This window comes from Tyto alba, unplaced genomic scaffold (assembly GCF_018691265.1).
Source record: "Tyto alba isolate M040663 unplaced genomic scaffold, T.alba_DEE_v4.0 Super-Scaffold_19, whole genome shotgun sequence".
Classification (NCBI taxonomy): Eukaryota; Metazoa; Chordata; class Aves; order Strigiformes; family Tytonidae; genus Tyto; species Tyto alba.
The window spans coordinates 10,092,579-10,108,516 of NW_024881281.1; the positions used below are offsets into that span (position 1 = coordinate 10,092,579).

At 45.8% G+C, this 15,938-nt stretch overlaps 1 protein-coding gene across 4 annotated transcripts in view; it reads right to left on the bottom strand.

The window, feature by feature from the left end:
• CLIP2 (CAP-Gly domain containing linker protein 2) overlaps window positions 1-15,938 on the bottom strand; it is a 104,330-nt gene that overhangs the window by 40,203 nt on the left and 48,189 nt on the right. For all 4 annotated transcript variants that reach the window (XM_032993687.2, XM_032993686.2, XM_032993689.2 and 1 more), the window contains one exon: window positions 1,775-2,313. In XM_032993687.2, coding sequence (XP_032849578.1) covers window positions 1,775-2,313 — 539 coding nt within the window. The remainder of the gene's footprint in view (window positions 1-1,774; window positions 2,314-15,938) is intronic.

Genomic DNA, 15,938 nt, shown 5'->3' on the forward strand with positions numbered 1-15,938 from the left:
AGGAAGAAGGCAGACAAAGCTGTCAGCTCCTGCTGTGATACAGCATGCCAGGCACATTTTGGGGAAAATTTGAGAATGTAAAACCGTCTCTCCTCTACAGCTAGGTCTACAAGCCTACACGTTCACACTGGATTTACTAAGCGTCATACACAGTGGGCACAAAAGCAGAACCCATCTTCACTTTTTCCCCCCCTGAAAAGTTTGTTTATAAACTTAAAATTGTTTTAAATTTTATTTAAATAAAATGAAAACTATTGGACAACCCAACAGTGTTTTGGTGTGCAAGTGAATTGCTAGCTTCAAAAGCGTATTTGTAATGCCAGAGATGTCTGACATTTGGACACAACAGAGCCTGAAACCCTCAGAGCAGCTTGTGCCACATGAAGTTTTGACTCGGAAGACCCGTGTGGTCTGTCACAGCCACCCAGGGCTGCTCTAACATGGCCCAGCAGCCCACGGTCCCCACGGGGCTGCAGGGAGCAAAGGAATCAACTCCATCAGCTGGAGCCGCAGCCTGCCCAGGGTTGCTGCTGTCACCAGCAGAAAAACCCGCTGTCCAAGACCAAAAGCGGATTAGAGACTGCCTCTGACCCCCCCCCTTGCACACACTCCTCCTGATTCACACCAGCTGTGGAGCCAAGCTCTACCAAACCCCTGGTATTAACCAGATGGGCAAGTCTGTCTACACTTCCCTACAACCACTACTGGTATTGGAACCAGGTGTCCCCAAAAGGAAACACTCCACAGCCAACTTTAAATGGGAGCCACATTGCCCAGGATGCACAAAGACTAACCCTCTGCATCCTGTCATCACTATTGGTCAGAGTCACCTTTATCTTTTAGGTCCAAGGATGTTACTGGGAATACAGTCTCAAGAGACCTGTGCTCAAATACTTGGCTTTTCCAATATTTGATAACATAGTGTGTATCATACACATTAAACAAAACTAAACTCTTTTACAGAACTGCAAAACTAAACTCAGTTTTGACATGTTTTGATATACTTCTTTTCCTTGTCTACCTCCACTGAAAGCACTGCTCCTTTGCCGGGACACAGATAGTGAGTGACAAGCTTGATGGCAAACTTCCAGTAAGCCATTCTTAGTGCAAGTGTAGCATTTTGGCTTAAAGTCATCAGGTACTCTATTCTAGATAATGAAAACAACAATAGAAATCAGATGCTGAGAACCCACCCATCGATACAGTGATCTCTCCTAAAGTCTTACCCTTTTATAAAAATAATTGCAAGCTCCTTTCTGTATAGGAAAGGAGTTAGTGTGATATCCAGCATATAAAAACTGAAGCACCAAGAGGGGAGCGACCAGGAAGGAGAGATTCTTGCAGAGTATGCACAACCACAGGCAACAAGCTGTTGCACATTCCTCAAAAGGCCCAATACACACCATTATGGGGAGCATCACTGGATTAGAAAATAATCATCGGTGATTTTTCTTCTATTTCCCTCTCATGTTTGAGTTGTTCTCTCTGACCTCATTCTACTGCTCAGGACTTGTCCAATACAAGAAATACTCTGAAATACGTTCTTTTTGATAGAGAGACATTCCCAGAAGACACAGCATCCCAAATAACAGTGAATGCAGAAGTTCAGAGCCTGCTTGGTCCAGGCGTCCCCCTTCCAAGACCACGCTCTGTCCCACACCTCACCACCAACTCTGTCCTCCTCCTGTCTTGTCCTGAGCCTGGCCAGGAACACTTAGGGAGGGGACGAATTCTTGTCCTTTGCCTTTCTAGGGGGACCCCGCGATCAACTCACCAGCACACGATCTCCAAGCCGTAAGTCCTTCTCCCCTTTTTTCACAGACCCACTGTCCGAGAGGTTAGATCCAGACTCGTTGCCCGTCTTCATGGCGCTGTTCAGGACGCTCTCCCGCAGGGGGATGACGCGAGTGGAGAGGGGTGGTGTGGCCGTCCCCGAGTGCAGCGACAAGTTCTGAGCCGTCAGGGAGTCCACGGAGGGGGCGTCGCTCCCCGAGCCCTCGGCCACCGGTTGCCGCGTCAGCTTGGATGGTCGCGTAAAAATCCCCTGCAGCGGCTGGCACTCAAAGTAACGCACTCCACCGACAGAGCCGTCATTCTTACCCACCGGGTCATCCAGAACGACCCCTGCCCACTGGCCCGGAGCAAATTGCGTCTCCCCAAGATACTGGATCACACCTGGCTTCACTCCATTTACCCAGACACGTTCGCCCACCACAAAGTCTCCCAGGAAATCATCGCCCACCTCGGCAACCTTTGAACCCGACTTCTCAGCGCTGGCGGTGGAGGTGGTACCCTGCTTGTGTAAAGGTGAGCCTGTGAATCAAGGGAAAAGAGGTTTTGGTATGAGGAGAAATCCTAAAAGGCAGCCAAAACACCAGGAAAGGGCATTTACAGAAAGGAAACATCTGGGACAACGATTAAGGTTGCAGGTTTACACCAGGAGAAGGTTAAAACCCGAGTGATCCCCTTACTTACACATCTTCCTTGGCAGAAAAGCAATCTGCACAGAAATCTCTATCTGCTGCCCATTTTCTGCAGGTCTCGCACACAACATAAAGAACCGACCCCATGTCTTCATCCCCTTTACAACGCCCGCTTCACCCCAGTCCCGTCACAGCAAAGGGTATTTTTCATGGCAGCACTAGTGTAAATAAGCTCAAAAGGGCAGGAGTGGTGTAAGTGCTTAAGGATCAAAAGGAGACCAGTGAACTGCTGCTTTGAAGAAAGATGCCAAAGTCATCCTTTCATCCAAAAATAAAAAAAGAAGGAAAGGAAAAAAAAAAAAATAAAAAAAGAGTGAGGCACTGATGTTTTAGTACCTGGCACTATGAGAACTCCATGTGTTTAGATACAAACAGTTAGTCCAAATATTGAGAGTCCCACCAAGGGCACTAATAGCTCCTGTGGGACCACGCAGCTGCCTTTGCAAATTACTCAGGTTTCCTAGCTGCTGCTGTGCCCTTTGCTGGAGCAGAACCCAGCAATGTGCAGACACCTGGGGTATGTTCAATATAAACAGCATATCTATAAACAGGAAGCATCCACAAAGCCCTGCATGCACAGCCTTCCCAGGGCTGACATGCTGTGCACTGAACTCAATACAACCTGCAATAAAGAACACTTTTATTCCAGCATCAGCCCGTCAAGCTGAAGCCAGACCTCCAGCAATGCTTTGCTGCACTGGGAGAAAGAAAACTGCAGGTGATGCTGGAAATTCCCTGTCCCACTCCCACTCTCCAGCACACCCCTGATCAGCCAAACTCTCCGTAGTGCACAAGGAGGCCCTTAAATATGTGACTGACATCTGAAAGGGAACAAACGCAACCCAAGCAAATGAGTTAGCAGTGACCCCACTCTTGCTGACCCCGGTGCCAAACTCTCCTATCACAAACTTTGGGCTTTCAGCTTAGACCCCAGGGGAATGAAAGACAAGGACATATGGACTTCATTAAAACTCTCCTAAGGTTAAATGGAGAAGGTTAAGTAAAGCCCTAAAAGAAACCACAAAAGAAATTGAAGAAATAAGCTTGCAAAATAAGATCCAGCAAGTCATATACCGTGGACCTTCAGTCATCCTCAGGTCTTGGTAGCACTAAGGCCCCAAGTGTGCTTCTCCCCCACAGCTGGAGCAGGGAATGTGCCCATGAGACTTGGTACCAAAAATCCTGTGCTGAGTGAAAGCTACACCTGGATTCTTCAGCCAAATTTTAAGCTGAAATTTCTGAGTGCCACCAACCAGAAAAGCCTAGAGCACACCCAGTAAGAAATTTTTTATTTGCTACCAGAGAAGGATGACAGAGAAAGCCTAAGTAGCTGCAGAGACAAGGCAAACTTGAGTGTTTATCTACAATGAACTGTGAAACTTGTTCAGCCTCAGTCATTACTAAGGCTCAGCCTGCACCATTTCTACAGCTTCAGAAGTAGTGGGCCTGACATATCAGGCTCAGCTCCTAGAAAGCCTCTTGAAGAACACAAAAGCTCTCAAACCAAGATATTTCAAAGATTCACTAAAGGTCTAATGTCAGGGGAAATAAAAGAGCACCAGTGCTTCAGCACTAGCATAACAAACTTGCAGTTTCTGCTAAACTAGCTGTGTTAAGAGGGATTAATATAAACACTTCAGTTCTCATTAGACTCCAGAGTCACTCTTGACAAATATCTATGGCACAATTGCACCAGTTAGGTTGTGGCTCCTGGAAGTCAGCAGTACCTCTGGCTGGACTGAATGAGGAGAGTGCAGCAGTTAAGGCATGGTCGTACAAATCCCTCCTATGAACAGAATCACCTCCAACCTGCTCAGCTCACTAGGCTTGGTGGGCTGGAGCTGGAACAAGTCTTGACAAAGTCAGCCAAATGGGGCATGTGGAGCACAACACGGGGCATGTTCAAGAGGCCCATCCCGTGATGGGCAAGGGAAGGGCAGTAGCGTAAATACTGTCCTCAGCTGAAAACGTTAGTGACAACCAAGACCATAGTGCTCCTGGCAGAGCTCAGCCAGCTCCCTGGGAGAAACCTTTTCTTGGACTTTGGGCATGGCTCTGAAAGTTCCCTCAACCTCACATGTTTTTCATTAACTTTTTTTTTTTTTTTTGGCAAATGTCTGACATTGAAACTTGTGTTACTCTCAATCTTTTAAAAGACAGTATGTGAAAATGCGCTCCGTTAGAGGGATGGCATTACACCCAAGAACCCGTTTCACTTTAAAAACTAAAAAACAAAGACTATAAGGATGATTAGAGCTTCTGATCTTTACAACAGACTTTAAATAAAAAGGGGTGGGAATGAAACAGGGCTCCATCCATGTGAACCATAAAAACAGCCATAAGCAGAAAATAAGGCCACCATTTTAATTTCAATGCTTAATAGCACAAGATAGTAAAGCAGCCAGATTAGGAACCAGCAAGTTACATTTTAAAAAGATTCTTTCAGTTTAATAAACAGAGAAGGCTACAGGAGTTTATTGCCAACATCTGTAATATGTATCTCTCCTTTCATGGGTATGAGAATAAGCTCAATTAGAAATGCAACCTACATCCTGGTTTCATGCTCAGCAGAGTGCCATAACACACAGGGCTCATGCTGCTGACATGTTTGCCACACACATATGCAATGTGCCAAGCAGAACAGCCAAATTCAACTCTACTGTACAGGGAACTATAAGCACAGAAATTAGGGGGCTGCATCTGTATTCACAAAAGATCAAAGCTGTTTTTCTAGTCCTACTGGAGCCCCAGTTCCAGCACACTAGCAGTCTTTATTAAGGCTGTTAGTTAACGATCAAGATACAGGTTACATGACTTCTCGCAAACACCTCTGCAACGTGGCTGGGATAAGCAAACCCTTTATCAGTGAAGCTCAAGCAAAGAAAGGCAGGAAGGCTGCCCAAGGCTGAACAAACAATGCAGCATGATTTAAAACCACATCTAGACTCACCATATTTCACTGCAAGAGCAAGCACCTTCAAAAACTGACTTGGACCAGGAAAAAAAGGAAAAAAAAATAACATCTCATTGGACTCTTGATGCAACATTGTGTTCCTCAAAAAGCCAAAATTTTAGTGGGATTTTATACACTCCTTTCATTTTTGGTGCCAGTCTGACAGGCTGGGCTGCCAAACTACAGTAATTATAACATCTCAGGGAAACAAGCTAATTACAGGCTCCTGAGCAGTGCAGTCAGAAGCACAATTATTCTTTAGCATGAGGTGAATTAGTCAAAATGATAGGATTTAAGTGAGGAACTACCAGAAGGTTCACCTTTCTCATTATGGCCATGTTGTAGAAACTTGGTATTTTACATGACCTTTATTACCCACATATAGATTAATAACTAAGCCACTAATTTTCCTAGAGTGCAGCTAACAGGCTTTTGTGCCCTAGGTTTTCAGAGAAGCCAAGAGCCATTATGATCAAGCTAAACTCATTCTTCTTGGCTTCAGGTCTGGTGGACCCATTAACTATATGGCCAGACAACATCCAGAGTAGTCCAAGTAGACTAAGCTCTGATCTTCCAGGTAGGTGTCTAGTTACCAGCCCTTCAGAAGGCAAAAGGCAGTGATGAGCAACTTGTCTTCAACCCCATGAATATTTTAGGATACCCCAAACCAGATATGAGCTGACGGCACTGTTCTCCAAGACCTGACATCTGGAGCTACCCACTCTCTAAGCACCTTTTACAGCTTCAGGGAAAGCCACCTAAGTGCCCAGAATTCCTGACCTTTCTCCAGCCTACAGGCACCTAAAGAGCTGCTCTATGCCTGTGTCATCTGGGTTTGCTGTTTCTGGAGAAGAAAAATCTTCTTGTTCTTGTCAGACTCCCCAGTTAAACACCAACAAGTCCTAAGGAACTCACTAACAGCAAGGCAAGGGTACAGATCTCCGGTACGAAGTTGAGAACAGAGTTACACAAGAGAAACAAACCCAACAAAACATGGACTGAGTATTCCCTGCTCCAGCCCCGCCATTACCTGGTGATGCTGATCAAGAAGCCACAGGAACTCTCTGTATATCACTATTAGGCATCTAATGGGGATCTAGTGGAGAAAGCTCTTTCCTCCTTGGTCCAGGAGGATCTCCCTCTGCTGCTCTGTCCAACACAAACCTTGCTTGCCAGACAGGACTGTGACGGCAGCTCCTCCCTCCCTCTCGCCAGGACCAGGCTCCAAGACAACAAGCAGTAAGCAGGCCCTCTTCCACTTGGGCTTTCCAACTTTACAACCCCATTGTGTTCATTAGCCAGCTCATTCTTTTCAATTTAAATGGTCTTCCTGTAGGTCACAGCTTTCAGGACGGCTGAACAACAACTTTTAAATCAAAGTCATACACAGCATCCGCTAAATGCACATCTTATCCAACTCCAAATCTCTATTTTCCCTTTAGCTTTTGTAAAGCTCACACATGATGCATTAATAATAACCACGGCAGACCTGGCGCTTAGGGCCCTTTTTGCAAACTCATCCCATCAGTTTTAGGGGCCCACAGTGACAGGGTACCCCACATTTCCAGGACACCAATACTTTAGAAGCCAAATTCCTACCAGTCAAGAGCTGGAGAGGTTAAAGGTTTTAACTGAAGCTTCAGCCTGTTCACATGGCTCTCATTACCCTGTCAATGAAAGCCACGTGTCCAAACTCCCTGGAAGCACAAGGACTTCTGCAAACAGGGAAGGGACTCTTCCAGCTTTTGGAAACATCTGCTCTAGGAAGGGGTGAAGAGGCAGCTTCACACATACAGGAGCGAGAAATCTCCCTTCAAGTAAGATCTGAAAGTTGAAGCAGGAGGAACAGAGCACTTGCTCTGCAGCATCAGCTGGAATAACCTTCTTTGCAGGACCCCCGATGAGATGCTCAGCCTCGTGCTATGTTTAAGTGCCATCCACATCCAGCGAAACCACACATTCCCTCACTCCCTCCACATCTTTTGACCTCCCACAGCACTTCAGTTGCTCATTTCTTATCACCAGGCAATTGAAACAAAGGGGAAAGGAAGCTTGTTTCCAAAGGGGAGGAGGGAGAGGAAGAGAAAAATAGTTTAATATGAGAAGTGGTGCATAGTGAGTGTTGCCCATGTATTTCCTACTCCCTGCAGAACCCTTTTGTAATTTTACTGCTCCAGAGACACATGCCAGGCACCCTAACTGCCAAAGGAGTCAGAAATGCAACAGCCTGTTGTGTCGCCATGGAAATCAGGAGACTGGCAGTTAATTGATAAAATGGAGGCACAGTAGATTTAAACTAAAGGAAAAAAAAAAAAAAAAAAGGAAAAAAGATATAGCAGAGTATCTCATGCCAGGAAAGGAGGGAAAAAATGAGAAAAAATGTGATATTTACAGAAGAGTGTCCCTAGTAGAGGTCTTTTTCCTTCTCCATTTTAATTTTCAGAAATTTTCACCCTCAAATCCCACCATATCACAAGACAGCCTGACATGCAGCACAGAATTGCCCGCCCACTCCCGGGCTGTGTTCCCTCTGCATGGCAATCAATGAGCTTCTCATCCACCAGCCAGCAAGAAAAGTCGTACCAGCCTGGCAGAAGTGTCACTGTCACAAGACCCGAAGACACGACATCCCCATCTCGCTGGCCCATGCTGTATATGTCACTAAGCTGTGACAGGGTCTGCATGCCTTGCAGCTCATGAGCATCTCTTAACATGCAGCTCTGTGACCAAACTAGCTACTCAAAAAAACTTTGGTATCAGCTTTGCTGCCTCCTGTCCTGGGCAGGGCCTCAGGACAGTCCCATGACCAGGAGACCATAATGCCTATTTGAAGCTGAACCAGATTTTGTCAGCTGGAAAACCACACTGCTGGCCACAGGGGTGCCAGCTACAATGTGTGCTTTCACTTCTACACAGATCAGGTAAGAGCCTAAGAGGCATTCGAGCAGCCCGGCTCGCTGCTTGGTTCAATGCTCAGGCGATGACAGGGGCTGGGGTCTCAGCTGGGATGTCAGACACTGCCCCTGTTCAGGCTCAGCCTGTACTCAGGGCACCAAACACTCGTGGTGGACGGCACTTTCCCATTCAGAAAACCTGCACCATCCGCCACAAGCTGGAAGTGTAGAACAGCAATGTGTTGTCTTTAAAACCAAGTACCTATCAGCTCCTGGCTGTGTTTTTTACCCATTGCTTTTACGCTGTAATTCCTATGAGCCTCTCTGGGTCTGCAATACCATTTAATCTCCAAGCATAACAGAAATTCACTAACCAATGGAAAGCAGAGCTGATTAGAGCTGCCCGTACAGAGAAGGGAATGAAGGACAGTCCAGAGCATCTATTGTCAAAGACTCAAGCCTCGGTCCCTACTGACTATGCTAGCTGGTCTACGAGGCAGGAGCTGGGGAGATACAGCCTGCTGCATCCCCAGGAGCTGCTGCCGGCGCGGGCAGGGAGACGGGGCTTTGCTTGGAAGCAGCAGCAGCAGCCAGGCAGGCTGGCGGGGTCTTCTGCGGGAGAAGGGCCGGCTGCCTGCTGCCTTCACAGCACTCTGTGGTGGTGGGGCCTCACCACATGTAATTTTGAGGTTCCCACACAGGATTGGAGCTTCTCAAAGCAGCTTGGATTACAAACATGACGTTGTTGGCAATCAAGTGAAATCCAGCCTACTCTGCCATACCCCAATTTAAATTATCAAGCACAGCAATGAAGCAGCTGTTTTCTGCAAGATTTATCACGGCCCTTTCAAGCTGCAGGATAAGGCAGAAACAGAGGGAAGGGGTGACTGTGAGAGAAAGCAATGCTTTGCAGGCGATTGCCGAATGCCTGGCAGCACATTGTGGGAGGAAACAGCCCAAGAGATTTATGGCTGACTTGGAAACAACAACTGAAAGCTCTGCAAGTTCAAAGCTGAAAAGTTGGGGCTGTAATCTGGCACAGAGATGAGCTCTGCATCTGGCACCCTGGAAATCTATCATCCCTGCTCTTCCCTGGAATAACCCCCATGGTGTAGATATTAAGATCCAATACAACTTCAGCATCACTGGCTCTACCTCCTTTGAAGAGAAGACACATACCTAGAAAGAAACCTGCGATGAGGAGGAAGGAAAAGAGGACAATAACAGTGAAACAAGAATTATGAATGACCAAGCAAAATTGAATGAGAACCACTGTGAAGTCGCTTTGCATTGAGTGCAAGAAGATGCCCACTGAGGCAGATATTTTCTCTTCACAAGGGCAGCTGGGAAGGGCACTGAGCCTCGAACAGGCGTACTGAACAAAGGCTTTCTTATAAAGGTCTCATTCAAGAGGCTGACTGGTACGAAATCTGCTCTGCCACAGGCGAGACATGCATTTGTGGTACCCGCTGGAGGCAGGAGGGATGGAGGACCTGGGGTTTAGCAGCTGTGCTAGATCAGGTCCAGTATAATTCTTAAAAGAAACAAGCAGCAAAGATATATACTTGTGATTTGTGAGGATTTTAAGTTTTTCAAATAAACAATGGTATTCAACAAAATATGCAAAGCAGTTAGGTTTTGGCAGCGCAGGGCACTAAGGAGGCAAGTGACTAGCAGAAAATGCACAAGGTTTCTTTCACTGAGGGATAATTAACTTGCAGCATATGGATGGATCTATTAATCTCAAGATTACAGTCTTAATTTTCACATAATTATTATTTTTAAAAACATAAGTATATTCTTTCACCATTCAGATTTCAATATGCTATTCAACATTTCTTGGTCTGAGAACAGGGCCCATCTATCACACCTCTGAAGCTGCAGCCTGTTTTCCCAGAAAATAATGAAAACAAAAGCCCTACAATTTTAAGGGTGCTTCAGGTTTGACAAAAAGAACGGAGCACCCACACTTTTCTCCCCAACTTCTACCACCCCCAGCCTCTAGAATTAAGTCACAGACACATTTACAAAACTAGGGCTATGCTAAAGTAACCCCTGGTGTATTAGAGAATAATACAGGCTTCGTTCTTCCGTAAATGAATAAAATCACTTGAACTAGAGAATATGCCACTTGGAAGCATTATTCACTTTATTCGCTATAGTTTATTCTAACTAGAAGATATAGTTTTCCATTTAAACAAGCCCTTAGCTGTAAAGATTCAATAAATCCTTCCTCCCCAGCCCCATATCCAAACTGAGTTACCTTGCCCAGACCACTACAACTACTAGAAGACTTCAGGACAGAAAGGAGCATTAGAAAGCAGCCTGGGGTTATGGTGGTAACCCATGAGACAGCCCCGAGAGTGAGAACACCAACCAGGGGAGATGCACTTACAGCAGTGGCTCCTGCCCGGCACGGTGAGCTTCCTCCCCGCAGCCCAAGCGATGCGGCGCGCAATGCAGCCTCCCCTTGAATCACCAGTACGCACTCACACGCGCCTCCAGCTCTCCGGTTGCATAGCTCTGGTCACACCATATGTTAGGCTTCTTTATCAACCTAGCACAAAGCTAACTTCTTAGAGTCTTTTCTCTTCACTGAAGCACGGAAAAGCTTGGGAACGAGCTCAGACTAAACCCGCCATGCCTGCAAACGCCGGCACATACATACGTGCACAGTTGTCCGTGGTTTCTTAGGCTGTGGGAACTTGTAAGGCACAAGCGTGGTTTCGGGGCTGCTATTACGGAAGTGAAGACAGCTGCTCTCAGTGAGCTGATCCGATGACAAAAAGAAAGAAAAGGAGGCAGACACAGGTCTTTAATGAGACATTTATAAACGATTTCCCAGGCAGAGCACTGGCAATAGCACAGAGAAAGGAGCAGTCTCAGGACACCTTCTGAACTGGAGAAATTTATCTTGAGTACCAAACATTGTAACGAGCAGCCAAGCAAAGCACAGTGCTTTCTCTCCACCAGAAAAGCAATCAATTCACAGCCTTTTTAAGGGTAGGATTTTTGCTTAGGCATTATTCCCACATAAAACCCACTTGGAGGGACTCTGGTGCCATTCCTATCCAGTTACAGAACCAACTGAAAGAGATGAGCAGCCAAGCAGTACATAGCTCAAGCAGGTGCACACAGAAAGGCCATTGACTTTTCACTCAGAAATGATGAAATTAGCTCGCTACCGATAAAATTTAGAAGAGAAGGTATCAAAAAAATCGCCTGGCTTGGTCCTTCAAGAGTGTAATTATTACTTGGTGATCAGACTGGAGCCAGACTAGGGGATCAGCAGGTCCAGGAACAACAGCCTGTACTGGGAATGTGATGCAGGAGAAGTTGCTGTGTGTGTGTAACTCAGGATATTTACTCATGGGACATAACCTGAGCAGCCATGCACAAGCAGAGTGCCCACACCTGTAACAATCCAGGGGAAAGAAAGGTTAAATGACCAGGAAAGAGCCCCGTTCAATGCCAACTTTGGTGTAGGCTGCCTTTAGGCATATTGTTACTCCAGCGATATAACAAGCATTATAACCCTCTCCTACATCCTCACAGTGCTCAGGTGACCTGGTTACCCGGTTTGGGTCAGATCAGCTCTCCTGTAGCGCAGCACTTTGCCTGGCACGAGAGCTGATGAGCTGTGCTGTTCATACCTGCGTTCCTGCTGCGCGGCCAGCGCAGGCCCAGCAGCACTTCAGGGCCCACATGCCCCCAGCTCGAGCTTAAAGCATCTTTTCATCCGAGCCAGGGGCACATCTGCACAGCTGGAAGTTACAAGCTCAAGCAGAGTGATCCGCTGGCACCTGGGAGGTCTTCCCCATGTGAAGGTCTAGACATGGAGCAACAGACCACGTCAGTAAGATCTTCCCTACTCTTTCTCTCTTGACTGGTAAGAACTTCTCATTTCTACCTGCTGACCCCCAGAAACATTTCCTAGGTACAAGCACAAGCTTCTCTGAGTTTCCAATACTAATTCGCTCTGTTTCCCTCTGGCAGGAGTGGGACTGATCTTCACAGCAACTGTTCTTTGCAAGAGCTCACAGCCTGCAGCCATGAAAGGTACTTTCTCAGGCCCTGTCTGCAGCTAGTCTTGAGGGAAGGAGTACAAAAATTTAACACCTGACATGTAATAACAAGGGAGGATGCTTGGTAAGCTCCTTATTAGCATGCTAAGAGAGGCTTGTTTTCAGTGTAACCAGCTACCCTGGAAGACAGCAGAGTTAAGCCACTATTAACTGAACCACTGCGATGGTATCAGCAGAAAGACAAGCACCATGCTTTCTGACTTGTATGTAGGTTTTTTCCCTTCTCAGTAGAAACATGACAGCATTACAATTACACCAGCCCTTCGAATCACCCACCTGATTTGCTCAAAAGAAGGACACTTTAGGGACCATCTGCAGCACCCCCAGGATCCCAGGGGAACTGTAGGAGAGGTAAAGATCCACCATCTCTCAACTGCCAAACAAACTTGCACACAGCCCTAGGGCTGCACTGTGCTGGAACACAGCTTCGATTCATTACTTCATCGGCCATTTATTTTTGCAGCCATACATCCATGCGCAGATCACGCAGACTATACATCTCCCACGAAGGTCACACAATAGACTGATTGTACACAGATCCACGCTATGCAGAATACAGAGTTTGCTGGGCTGGTTTTATTTTGTCTAATCTAATAAAAAGGATATTTGAGAGCAGATTAACAGAGTCATTTATTTTATTCCAAATAGCTGTCTTAAACAGCTAAGTATCCAGCTCAAAAGGCAACAAGCTGTACATGAACTTGCACTATTTGCAGAAAATTCAAATCACCTATTTGCAGCAAGTATCTAATTTTAATTTTCTTTTTAAAAAACACGACCACGATCCAGATCTGACCTTAAAAAGTATCTGAGCTATGATATGAACGTAGAAACCCACAGAAAGTATCTCAAACCCAACAGCTCTAAGTCTCAGTGAACACTAGAAATGACACATTACACCCTTTCCAGGGGTGGTGATGGGCAAAGTGAGAAGTGGTGGTGGTGGTGAAATCCATAATGTGAAGCGAGAGATCACAGACAAAGCTGTAGGAGCTGATTAGTTGAGCTGTACAAAAATCTCAGCACATGGTCCCACCAGGCACCCTGACTACCCTTGAGCACACAGTATGCTCCCAGTACACCCTACTGGTTTGAAAGACTCACAGGTGAACTATTCCTCTCTCTTATGCCACTTCTTCAGAACTTGATCAGATGATCACGTTTATGCTTTGATCCTCTGAACACACCTGGCCAGGACAGCAGTCAATCAGTGAGGATGATGTCCCCAAGCCTCTTTTAGGGGTCAGGATTTTCTCAACATCATACCATCTTTATCTGAAATTTTTTTGTTCAAAGTCTGCATCAAGCCCTTCTTATTTCTGGCAGGTTTTTTTGAGAAAATACCTCTAAATATAATATTCTGCAATAAGCTATTATGTGAAATAAACTATACAGCAGTATGTAAGGCTTCAGGGATGTGAATCCTAAACAATGGTACAGGTATAAGCGTGAAATAAGACAAGCACATCCCAACTGCAGGACTGGGACACTTGCCCTATATGCTCAGTGACTGCATAACCCCAGCCAAATTACAAATGCCCTTATGTTTACAGAGGCAGCACTTTAGTCAGGGAAGAGGATTACAGGAAGCGGCATCAGAGAGGGAAACTGCTGCTTCTGGTGCAAGGATGGGGAGGGCAAAAGGCCAGAAAAACCTGTTGGCCAGGACAACTGCTCCACTTTCACCTCTGCCTCACAGGATAACATGGGGCAAGACCTAGTTCTGCAATTGTCTTGTGCGTAAAACACAGATAATACTGACCTACTGCACAGCCCCAGGCTTCACAGATAGCAGTGAAGTGTTTGGAGTGTCTAAACAGAGAGGTTTCCTACGTGCATAGCAGGCTTATAATGACAGAAAGTGTGAAGGACTTGAAGCTCATGCTTTGTAGGAATGCATAAAGCAGCTTAGGAGCCCTCCTGTAGCAGCAGTCAACTCCCGTGTAACGCTGCCCTGCAAATTAAAGCACCGGCAGTGAGCTAGATCACACAAATTATTTTCTGAATTCTCGTGTAGGTTTGTTTTTTAAGATACTCATGGCAAAGTTCATCACCGCCTTCCTCTGCAACCATGTGAAATCCCCATGCACAAATATTTCCCTTCTCACAAAGCATTCTGTAAACAAGGCCATGTGAGTAAAGCGCTCTGCTGCATCCTCAGGGCCATCCATGACCCAGGCATAGCACACAGGACACACATTTACTGTGCTGTAAAACAGCATTGCTGAAACAGTCACGTTTTGTAGTAGAGAGACCACCAACTGTGTTCTGAATGGAGCTGTTTAAGATGGAACCCAATTTTGACAACTCATTTTATATTGAGTATTGTGATACAAGGAGTTTTCTTGCACTTTACTACCACATAAAAACCAATTGCTTTCCTTTAAAGGGTTATTACTTTCCAGCATCTTTATAAAAAAGAGTAAATATCCTACTGAACAAAAAATAGAGAAAATTATCAGTATTTTAAGGCTTTTGTGGAGACCAATTCACCTATTTAACTGCTTGCAAGGAGAATGCTCACATGCAAGATCAGTGTGCGATGGTTAAATCCAACCAACAGCCAATGCTATATAGCAACAGTCTGATGCCACTGTAATCCTAGGGATTCTCATCCCAATTCCATCTATTTCAAAGGGAATCTTTCCTTTGATTTCGGTGAATATTGGCTCAGGCCTCTAATGATTTATCTGCTCTTGCAGGATCAGTTCAACTGTTGGAGGCAGAACATGCAGGAGCAGATTCTGCCCTGAAGCTGCACCCTTACTCCAATGGGTGTAATTGCAAGTATACTGATGTTACTGCAGACTTACACCAGCTCAGCTGAATAGGATTTGGTTCATTACATTCAAACCACCAGAAACTGAACATCTGTGGGAAGCAGATTTTCTTTCCCTGCTGTTCTGTGAGGAGCTACAGACAGAGAGAGCAGGAGGGCATCTGACCTCCATATGCCTTCAGTGTGAGCTCGCATCTCATTCTACAATGAATGTGCTGAATATTAAGGATTAACTATATCAAATCCTTCTAAGAGCATCTAATGATGAAGACAATTAAAATCAGACTCCCAGTTGTCTCTATATGTCACCTAGAAAGCTGATTAAATCAAGATTGATTCAGTGCCCTTTTATATTTGCTTGGAATGCATCAGATCACTTCTCCTCAGGAGAGATATGCTGCCAAAGGTCCTTTCCCTCTTCAACAGGGGAACCAGAAGGAGTGGGGGAACCACCACCTCCAAAAATCCCCTAGAAAGCCCAGTACAAAACATATTTCGGCCTGCAGGATGGCAGACATAGCAGCTCATGAAAAGGACGTGCATGCTGAATACAAGCCCTATGTGAATAGTTGAACAGTTGGTCCACACCCATGCCAGAAAACTTCTGGCTTCTGTATGCTAAGTGGGGATTAGAAGCAAATCTGTAGGGTCCCACAAGAGCATCCGTGTCCATGAGCGAGTGGATTTGTACAGAGTGATATGACCTACACGCACGGCACTTCAGTCGCCCCACAGTAACGATGA